Consider the following 11,315-nt stretch of genomic DNA (forward strand, 5'->3'; position numbering starts at 1 on the left):
GTGACTTGTTCAAGGTCATATAGCTAGTTCATGTCAGCAGTGGGACTTGAATCTTGGTCTTCCTGACTTTAAGGCTGGCTCTCTTCCCACTGTGCCATACTGCTAAGGCCTTGCACTCAAACTGACAAACCCAGGTGTTAAATGTGATGGTACCTGGAATTCATATGACACTTTTTTCTTCTCAAAGCCATCTTTGACCTCTCCAGGGCAATATTTCTGCCTTACAACACTGCTTTCAGATAAGCTCCATTTTACAAATAGAGAAGAGAAACAGAAGTTTGAAATAGCCATTTGACCTTGGCCTAACCTAGAAATTCAGGCCACTATTTGCCACTTGACCCTTCTCCTCTCTGGGCCTATTTCTTTGTTTTTTAGATGAGGAAGTTGGACCTGATCCATATTAAGCCTCCTACCATCTCTGATCTGCTGGCATTGTCGGTTAACTAATCTGACCAAAGTCATAGCCATTTTGTGGCAGAGTAAGTGTGGTAAGAGTCCCTTAACTCACCCAAGCATCGCTCAGTCCGCTAGAGCTTGGCTAGGACAGGAAAGTCCTGACGCTCCCGTGAATGACGGCTCGGCAGATGGGGCACTGCTGCAGGTTTGGGGCACACTCTGAACAGACCAGGTGGCCACAGGGAACAAAGACAATGGACACCACTTGATACATGCACACTTTGCACGTCCGCTCCTCCTTTAGCTGCTGCAACTGCTGCTCAGTGCTCAGGGGTTCTGTAGACAAGGTCAGGGATGAGAGGTAAAGGAAGCCAGATAAAGGAACATATTAAAAAAAAAAAGATTGCTCTTCATGTATGAAGATTAGAGAATCTCAGTTGAAGGGGTCTCCGAGGTCAGGTAGGTGCCACAGTGGATAGAGCCTTGGGCTTGGAATCAGGAAGACTCATCTCCCCAAGTTCAAATCTAGACTCAGATGCTTTCTAGCTATGTGACCCTGGGCAAGTCACTTAACCCTGTTTGCTTTAGTTTCCTCATTGTACAATGAAATGGAGAAGGAAATGGCAAATCACTCGAGTATCTTTGCCAAGAAAACACCAAATGGAGTCATGGAGAGTTGGACATAACTGAAACAACTCAACAGCAACAGAGGTCTCTGGTACTAACTATATTTTGAAAAGACATTCACAGAGTCCCTATCAAGTAATCATTTAGACATCTTTTAAAGATTTTCAGTGCTGAGAAACTCACTGTCTCCTCAGGAGATCCATTCCAACTTCAGAAATTGTTGAGTTTCTTACATCTAATCTGAATCTGCCTCTGTAACTTCCACCTGCTGCTCAAAAGTCTACCCTCTGCCTCAAAGCAAAAAGTCCAATCTTTTTCCACAAGACTCAAGTGGATCTGTAATGTCATTCATGCCTGCCCCACCCTAGGTGACTTTTGTCCATGTCCTCCCCTAAGTCTAACATAAAGGGACTAACCAACATGTGGGAAGCTTTCCTCTCTTTCTCCTGACTTCATAAGGACACCAATGAAGCATTTGGGCTTTCTACCTATCATTCTTCACTCTTGCCATGTGACCAACTCATCTTCAGGTCAGCCCTCCAAAGGCTTGAAGATTTTCACCAATAGTCCCCTCCTCCCTGCTCTTCCCCCCAATTTCCCAACATAGTCTTCTGTTCTACAAGTCAAACAGTTCTTTTGGCCTTCCCTTCTCACGTGACCTGGTTTTAAGTCTGTTCCTGGTCACTTCCAACTTGACATGATCTTGTTTGCCAATGTCCTTCCTAAATACGTGGCTCCCTGAACACAGTATTCCAGATGGGTTTGACCAGGGCTTGAGAGAAGAACTCTCACCCCTCATTCTGACCATTGTATTCCTATGAGTTCATCTTAAGAGCCCAAGGACTCTATTGACTCCCTGTCAATAGAAAATATGTTCAGAGTTCTTTTGGTGGCAGTGGGGAAGCTGTGTATGGAAACATCCACACTCTCTTGCCCAGTTCTCCTAGTGACTAAATGCCCATGTGGCCAGAGACCTTGGTCTTTGAACATGGAAACAAAGTTTCTTTGAGAGCAATTAGTCACAGCAGAGTTTACTTCATTAGTATTGTGCTCTAACCTTTGAACTGACCTGCCCAGGTGTTGTTGTTGTTCAGTCATTTCAGTCGGCATCCAACTCTTAGTGACCCCATTTGGGGTTTTCTTGGCAAAGATATGGAAGTGGTTTGTCATTTCCTTCTCCAGCTCATTTTACAGATGAGGAAATAGAAGCAAACAGGGTTAAGTGACCTGCCCGGGGTCACATATCTAGTAAGGGTCCGAGGCCAGATTTGAACTAAGGAAGATGAGCCTTCCTGGCTCCGGGCCTGGCATTCTATCCACTGTGCCACCTAGCTGCCCAGGTACCAAGCCTTAAAACTAAGATGGTAAACAATAACCTTTAAAGTAAGCATATTGCATGGATCTTGCCTAGTCCCTCACCTGTCTCTGTGATCTGTTCAGGTTGGCCTTCTCTTCTGGGTGTACTTGGCTCAGGTGCCATCAGAGCAGGTGCTGTAGGAAGACAGGCTATACATTTTGTGATGTTCTCCAATCAATCAAAAGAAAAAATATGTCACAAGAGCCCCCCTGTGGCTGCCATAGAGAACTGGCATAAAGTTTTTCAGGACAGACTCCAACTCTAATGGGAAAATTTTCCTCCATAAAAAAAGAATCTCATTCATCTAATTCCAAAACAATCCAGGGGTAGGGACTGGGGGAAGGGGAGAAGAAAAATTTTCTGTAGTCAGTGAAGCCGGATAGCATGTGTTCTATATACTGCCCTCTGAACGTCCCCTTGTGGTAGGCTACCCACATTCCTCATACAGAACTGAGGAGCAGCAATGATCCCCAAATGAGCCTAGATGAGTGCTAACATACGTGCTGAGCCCCCGAGAAGCTCCTTCTCCAACTTGTTTTAGACAAAATCCATAGTACTAAGTCGAGGGCCTCATTAGGTGGAACTTAAGCAATTATCGTGACTTACTTTTCCAGTAGACAGTCCCAGACTTTAAGGAGCTTACAATGTAGTTGGGAAGGCCAGACACTGAAGTAACAACGGAAGAATAGTATAAAGACAGGAGGTTATAAGCGCCTAAGGGAATAACATAGATATCGGGGATTCTGAGTTCAGAGGAAGGAGAGGACAGAGAGGCCGCCTACCCAGGAAGGTGGGAAAACCCAGCGAAGGGCTCTGAAATGAGGGAGGCCTAGAGACTTGAAGCGAGCAATGAAGAAGTCTTTGTACCTCTGGTCTCTGTTGCATTCCTCTCTTCCTCTTGGATTAGATCAGAGACCAGCTGAGACACTGACGTGCTGGCTGGTGTTGCCAGCCTGTATTTACTCAGAACCAACCTCTCCACCATGCTCTGCTCAAACCCCATCTGCAGCACACTTTTTACCACTGTGGATTGCCGCCAAGCTGGCCAAGCTGGCCAAGCCCGGCTTCCTGGGCTACCTGCAAAGCGGAATGAAGAGTCACTGAACCCCAAGAGATGTGCTGCTGTCATTGCTGCCCAGAGACGGAAGGGCTTCTAGTCTAGTCCCCTGCCTCTGAACAATACTGCTTGTATCCTAGCCACATGCTGAATACAACTCCAGTTTACTTTAAGGTAAGTGCCTCTGTCTAAGGGCAGTTCATATTTGGGTTTTAAAAAGCCAAGAAATTAAGCGGTCATTTCAGATGGGAAAACCTTGTCAAGTCTACTATGTAGGGAAGACAATTAGAGATCCTTTACATAATAGAGAACCCCAACTTAATACTATTGGATTAAATCTAGAGTTCTTAACTTTAGCTCCTAAAGGGTTCATATATAGATTTCAGACAGTCCAGGAACTTTTTTTCCAATATATTTTGATAACTATATTTTAATATAATTGGTTTCTATTGGAATATTACATATTTTATTTTATTCGTTTAAAAAATTCCACAGTGGGGTCCATAAGCTTCATCAGACTGCAAAGGAGTCTATGACATGAAAAAGATTGAGAACTCCCAAATTAAAATCTACGTCAATAGCCACATAATTTGAAACAGTTATAGCACATAGCAAAAGCCTGTGAGAACATGGTTAATTTATAGCAGCAGCATTAGTCCCAAACCCTCTCTCCACAAACACCACAGAAACAGAATGTCAGAATGCCCCTGGGGGGCATGTAGTCCAACCCCTTCATTTCCTAGAGGAGGAAACAGGTACCCAGAGTTAAAATGAAGAGCATAAACACAAAGGTGCGAGGAAGGCCTGTAATTTCAATATGGGCCCTCAGGCTCTAAGTACAATGTTCTTTCCCTGAATTCACGGTTGTTTCAACTCCTTAAATGGGCACCATGTGGACAGTTCTTACTTTAGGCAAGTTAAAAAGGGACTGAACTGTAGAGGCAAGATGACAGACTATGTTGATGGAAGGCATGCTTCCAACCATCTTGTGTGTATCCTTTCTACTGGACTATGAATTCCATAAAAGTAGGAACAGGTTCATATCTAAGATGTATGTATCTCCCTCAGTGCCAAGCTAAGCACTCTGTTCCCAGCCAGAGTTTAACAAATGTTTGCTGAGAGATCTATGACACTGGAATCCCTGGAAAGATTACAGAACCAAGCTCCAGTTTTCCTAGAGTTGTTCATGAGGCCGGCAAAGGCAGACTTCCACTATGAGGTTGATGAAGTCTGATTTCTCAGGATTTAAAGAGAAAGGATTAGGAGTCACAAAGCTTGCTTCCATGGTCATGCCTTTCACAAGCCACCCAACAAAAGCAGTAAATAGCGTATTGTAGTAGAGGGAACTCCAGGCCAGAAATGTAGATACCAGAGCTTTAGTTCTATCTTTACTGCTACCTCACCATATAAACTAGAGTCAATCATTTCGGCTCTCTGGCCCTCCATTTTCAAATTTGTAAAGGGGGAGAAGAGCCCTACAAAACAGGCAGGATCCCATGAGAGCAGGGATAAGGCAGTGAGAGCACTCCAGACCAAAGTTTTCACTTTCTCTACTACCCATCAGGAAATAAATGCTTTGATTTATCAAAGCACCTGGTTTGAGCTGGGACTTGTTCTGAAAGAATGGGGACTTTAAAGGGGAACCAAATTTACTCCAAGTCCATTGGCAGATTTTCTCAGCTTCCGCTCCATCTCCCACCTTCAGAATACGATAGAACTGGACAATATCAGAGCCAATGGAAGGCAAACTTCACATGCCTCATGTCTGGCAGAAGCCAGGAACATGGAAATCCTGACCAAGGCTTGCTTTTGAAGTCTAGGTGCTAGAGTTCCTACTGGGCTGTGTTCAAGCCTAGCCTGTTTCAACAACATCACTGGATGTTTACTGAATATCTACTAGTTTTAAGGCACTTTGCTTGGGATTTCTAGGAGCCAAACTCTAAATGAAGTGCAGAAGAGAAGATGATGGCTAAATGCTTTTATTGCTGGGGAAGAGCAGCAGTCCACTAATTCAGGCAAACAGGACTATTAGACTAACAGGATGGCTTGCTCTTGAATATAAAATGAAGCACGAAGACCATCAAGATAGGAAATTGTTCAAAGGAGTTGTATACTAACATTTTTTAAAAGTTTGTTCCATTTTAAATTTCCATCCTCTATGTATTTGAACAAAATAGGCAGTAAGCAGAGGACACTCAGCATAGCAGAGGAGAGAAAAGGCCCTGGGCTGGAAATCAGGAGACCTATGTTTGAATACTATGTGTGAATCTGGGCAAGTCACTTTGACTCCCAAAACCTTGGTTTCCTCATATGTAAAATGAGGGAGTTAGATTAGATTATCTTTAAGGACCCCGATAGTCTATGATAAGAAAAAAAATGTTTCCCAACTAACCTGGAGTAGAAGAAGTGGAGTTTACCTCTCCTGGATCTTCTCCATGGCCCTAAAAATCACAGAATCTTTTTAAAAATAAACAATATGGCAGGATTTTTTAAAAAAGCATTGTCCCCCCAAAAGCCTTGTATGGAGAATCAGATGAACTTACCCAGGAGTCTAGCAGGCTGGAGGACTCCTGGATGCTGCTGACATAGGCCCTGCCTCTGGATTGAAGCAGAAATTCACATCTGAAAAGGAGCAAAAATAAAGGTAAAAGCACCTGGCTATATTGGAAATGAGTGAGGAGGAGGGGGCAGGAGAGATTCTAAAGCCAACATAAACTTCTCCAAAGCAGGCCTGGTTCTCTCTCTCCTGCAGAAGCATACCTGGTCTAGGGGGCACAGTACAAAATGCTATCAAAATGAGATGTTCCAAAAAGAACATGTGGGTCTGCCTTGTCTCCCCTATTCAGCTGCGAGCCCCTTGAAGGTGAGTGCCATGTCCATGTGTGACTGGTATGCCAAATACCTAGATCAGAAAGCTGGGGATATTCAGACACACAACAGTCCCACAGGACCCCAAGTTACCTAGGGAACCACTTGGCATGTTCTCTCCAAGGGTCATCCCCTCGATCCCAGTTCCTCAGGCCCCCATCACAGTAGTAACACTTCACATGGTCATGCTGGCCTGAAAGACAGCACAGAGAGGTTTCCAGGGGCAGCTCCATCTCCTGGACACTGATAGATAGCTGGGACTATTGCTCTGGAGAAGAAGCAGGATAGCCTGGACCAGGTATGCCAGTTGATTATCTTGATGAAAGCTTGGACTAGAAGCTCATCAATATCCCAGTGACTTATATAATTTATTGTAAGGCAATATGGTATAGTGAGTAGCAAACCAGCCTTGGAATCAGAAAGCCCTGAGTTCAAGTCTCTGATACATAGTATTTGCGTGACCATGGGTAAGACACCTTACCTCCTAGAGTCTCGTCTATGAAATGAAGATAATACCTGAACCTACTGCATAGGGCTGTTGCAAGAATCAAGAGGTAAGGTATATAAAACTCTTCACAGACCTTGAAGTGCTATATAAATGTTAACCACGGTTATTACATATTCTAAAGTTATTTTTCCAGTGGCTCCTCTACCCTCTAGTAAGACTAAATCTTACCTAAAATATGGCACTTAGCTCCATTCAGGATTGGACACCTTTACTGGGTGTATTGAGGAATCTAGAAAAATAAAAATAAAACTATTCCTTACCCAGAGGAGTAAGTAAATCTGGCACTTACCCAGAGAGCAAGAAGCAGTCTCCTAAGCCCCAGGACAATGGGCCCCATGGCTAGGGGACAGTCTCCAAGGAACAGTCCTGACTAGCTCACAAGGAGAGTACCCTGCTCTGTAATTTCTGACATTGGCCCTCTGAGGAGCCAGACACCTTTAGTAAAGGCCCCAGTAATCTACTGTGGGAGATAAATTCCAGCAATAACTTGGGTCCTGATCTGGGATTAACCAAGGTCATTAAGAAGTTACGGCAGCATAGCTTGGTCCTCTATGCTAGGAAGAGGCCATCCAATCTACACCAAGCAAGAAATTACAGCTAAGGAAATTGTCTTCGGAGTGGGGGGTGGGGGGTGGGCACAGGGGAGTCTTATTGTGGTGACGAATGACCCACGTTGGCTGCATTGACCATAGTGTTAAACAGAGGACTCGGAGGTGACCTCCAGCTGAGCTGCAGGTTCAAGTTCCAAAGGTTGGTCCTGAAATGATTTTCAGCAGGAAAACATTCAGGATCTTGAGGCTGATGAAAAAACAAAAATTGGACAAGAAGGAACATTCTAACTTTGGCGGTAAGGGAGTTAGGGTAGAAAATGCAGCTGTATGATTCATTCCCATTTCCCTTTCCCCCCATTACAGTGCCCTGGTATCTCCCACTCCTTTTCTCCTAGCCTTCCCATCTCTACAAGAAGACACTTCTACCCTCTTGGGCTGCTTCTGACCCAAAATTTAGGTTTTCTATGTCTGGACCAGATCCCAGATGGAAGGAGCAGTCAGAAATCAGTTTGCACCCTTGGGTCAGGATAGGAGATTCCAATGCATCTCACAAAAATGCTCCGATCTCCTCCATCTGCCTCTATGGCTGCTGCATTTCTGAGTGGGCTATTAGGATTTAAGCAATAAAAGGACAAAAGTGTGATATACAAGATGGGATATGGCACTTATCTTTGGGAAGATCTGTGTTCAAATCCGCCTTTAAGCACAATCTATATAACTCTGAGCAAGTTGTTTAACCTCCCTCTGTTGACTTTACCTTCAGGAAATTTCTCACATAAACCCCCTTCTCTCCTCTGACTCTGCCACCCACCTTGGTGCAGTCCCTAATCACCTCAGTCAAGCCTGGATTATTGCTGTAGCTTACTGGTTGGTCTCCCTGCTTCAAGTCCATCCTCCACTCCTCTGTCAAATCAATCTTTCTAAAGCACAGATCTGATTATGTCCCTCCCTCCCGAGCCAATAAACTCCAGTGGTTCCCTATCACCTCCAGGATTCAAATCCCTTCACAAGCTGACCCCCTTCTACCTTTCCAGTCTTCTCACATCTGATGCCTCCTCCGCTGCGCTCCAGTGACGCTGGTCTCCTTGCTGTTCTTTAAACAAGATGCTCCATCTCCTGACTTAAGGCATTTTCACTGGATGTTCTTATGCCTGGAATATTCTCCTTCTTCTCTGCCTTCCTTCAAGTCCAAGCTAAAATCCTTCTTCTACAAGAAGCCTTCCCTGGCCCCCTTAATGCTAATGCTGTCCTTCTGTTGATTATCTCTAATTTATCCTGTATATAACTTGCTTGTAGATAGCTGTTTGCATGTTGTTTCCCCTATTAGACTGTGAGCTCCTTTGGAACAGGGACTGTTTTGTCTTTCTTTGTATTCCCAGTGCTTAGCACATAGTAGGTGCTTAATAAATATTAATTGGCTTGCTGACTGACTCAGTTTCCTTAGCTGTAAAATAAAGAGGTTGGACTCAATGGCCTCCAAAGTTCCTTTGTGTTCTCAGTCTGATCCTAAAACAAGGCGGACTGGGAGAAATGGTAGCATGGCATTGAAATAGCTCCAAAGATACAAATAGCACTTCCCGTATATCTGCCTCATCTCTCATGAGTAAAACCAGGACAGCAATAATAGATCAGATTTTACAAGGTTTCCAGAGGAAAGGGGAGAGAGAAACCACAGGCTTTGCTTTGCACCCTCAGAGAGGGGAAAATGGCTGGTCTTTGCATAGTGAACATTACCAAAGGAGAAAGGCTTCCTTTCCAGACCAAAAACAAAAAGGGGGTCCACTCACCACCCCACCCCACTTCTATTCTCTCCAGAGATTTTAACTGGAACCATCTGACTAATAGATTAAATCTACAGTAGTCTGAGACAAAGACCCAACATTCTACCCCCATAAATATACTCCCTAAGCTGTCAAGCAGTGTGGGATAGCAAAAAGAACATTGGATTCAGAAGATCTAGGTTGGAATCCTATCTCTGCCACTACTGGTCTGACTTTGGACAATTCCCTTCTCTGGGCCTCTGTTTCACCTGTAAAATGAGAGTTGGACTAGGTGATCTTGAAGGTTGTTTCTAGGCCTAAATCCTAGGACTTCTCCAAAGATGGCTTTCAACCTTTACAAGCTCAACTCTAGCCAGGCTGAGCTCCCCACAATGAAGGATACAGTAGGTTCCCATTGGCCCTCAACCGTAAGTTATTGATCTTATCCTAGAATAAGTTTTAAAATGGAAATGTGGCCAAATCTATGAAGATACCAGGTGTTTGAAGGGGTGAAATGTTCACAGAAAAAAGAGGCACCAATTTCTCCTTATAACCAGACACGTGGCTTCCTACAATCTGACAAATGGTCAAGTAAAGCCAGCCCTACTTGTCAGAGATCTGACATACTGACATACCCAGTTTGTCACCACAGCTGGCCTCCAATCCATAGTTTGCCTATCCCACAGACTTGCAGGGGCAAATGATTTAGAACAAAGATAACTCTAGACTCAAGTCAAATACATGAAAAAGGGGTGACCTAGAGCTAAATCCCAGGATCTCTTCTCCAGTCTAATACCTATGCTTAAGGCCCCCACAATCAGCTTATATGAAGTAAAGCATTCAACCTACCTGTATAGAAGAAGCCCGCTCTGGCCAGTTCCTGAGGACATACCATGGCAGCTGATGGCCAGTTGTGAAATGAGGCCAGTCGGATCTGTTCTGCACCCATTTCTGGATAGGCAGGTCTGGGAGTCAGGATAGCCTCATTCCCTTCCCCTTCTTCTTCCTCTGATATTCTTTGCAACTGGCTCAAGATTTGCCCATCCACACTGTCAGCAGCGTCCTGTTCAGGACTATTGCCAGTATGCTTGCTGAGGGCAAACCGGCACCTGGGGAAAAGCCTCTGGTGTTCTAGGATGGGGCTATCTCCAGCCATCCAGTTGTCCAGCATCCCACCACAGCAGAAACATTGAACCCTGTCCTGAGGCCCTACATAGAAGAAGCCAGCTCTGGCCAGGTCCTGGGGAGAGACAGGGCCCTCAGGAGGCCAGTCTTGGAATGTCTTTCTTCGGCTTGCCTCACTGCCCATTCTGGGCTCAACCACTATACACTCTGGTCTCCTTGTCTCCCCCAGAGCTGTGTGGCCTCCCCTTCAAAAAACTGGGAAGTGAAAACTGGTATTTCTATCATGCCTGCCTGGATGCTTGCCTTGGGCCAGTTTGGGGGAAGGGAAATGGGAGGAAACCCGCTCTGGACTGTTTCAAATCTGCTGGCTTAGCCTTCTGGAAAGCACTGGGTCAGGGATTCCACGTCACATGCTCTGACAGTGGTCAATCCCAGTCATAGGGCTCACAGCCAGAGCCTTCGTTGAGATGACAGCAGTTCCAAAAGAGAAATATCTCAGCACCAAAGTGCCAGGGAGAATTGCTGGGGAAAGAAAGGGAAGAGAACAAACAAGAGTCATCTTTTATCAAATTTGGCTTTACGGTGCCTGGTAGGAGTAGATTGCTACTCCAGAACCTTACAGGAAAATAGCCCAGAAGAGATTCAGTTGCTGCTGGTTGCACTGGGATATAGAGCAGTTTCTGGACAGACAACACAGGTCATTGTCTCAGAAAATAATTAACAAGAACTGGACTACTAAAGTTGGAGGGTCATGTATCTTGTTATGAGATTCTGGTGGGCTGTGAGCATAGCAGCACCTAGACAGAAAAGTTGAACTTGGGATCTAGTTTTCACCTTCATAAGATCTCTTGAAGAGGTGGTTACCTCACCACCATCCCTTGCCCTCTTCACTTCCTCACCCCACTCCAGTAGTCCAGGCTTCTCCTCAAGACTGCATTACCTGTAATTGACCTGTAAATGATTTACAGGTAAATTCTTCTGGCTCCAGATAAACTAAGAATTGAGTCCCACATTTTTGTAGTTGTTTGTTCTTCATTCCCGAAGAAGACCATGACATCAGGAAGGT

At 44.7% G+C, this 11,315-nt stretch overlaps 1 protein-coding gene across 1 annotated transcript; it reads right to left on the reverse strand.

Annotated features, from left to right (window-relative positions):
• Positions 1-538: 538 nt before the first annotated feature.
• BIRC7 (baculoviral IAP repeat containing 7) lies at positions 539-10,534 on the reverse strand. Its single transcript, XM_036748251.1, is given in 8 exon segments — positions 539-732; positions 2,443-2,514; positions 3,248-3,457; positions 5,830-5,878; positions 5,981-6,059; positions 6,399-6,498; positions 9,974-10,450; positions 10,453-10,534. Coding segments are annotated over 8 exon segments (1,263 nt in total).
• Positions 10,535-11,315: the final 781 nt, after the last annotated feature.

Source organism: Trichosurus vulpecula, chromosome 3 (genome assembly GCF_011100635.1).
Source record: "Trichosurus vulpecula isolate mTriVul1 chromosome 3, mTriVul1.pri, whole genome shotgun sequence".
Taxonomy (NCBI): domain Eukaryota; kingdom Metazoa; phylum Chordata; class Mammalia; order Diprotodontia; family Phalangeridae; genus Trichosurus; species Trichosurus vulpecula.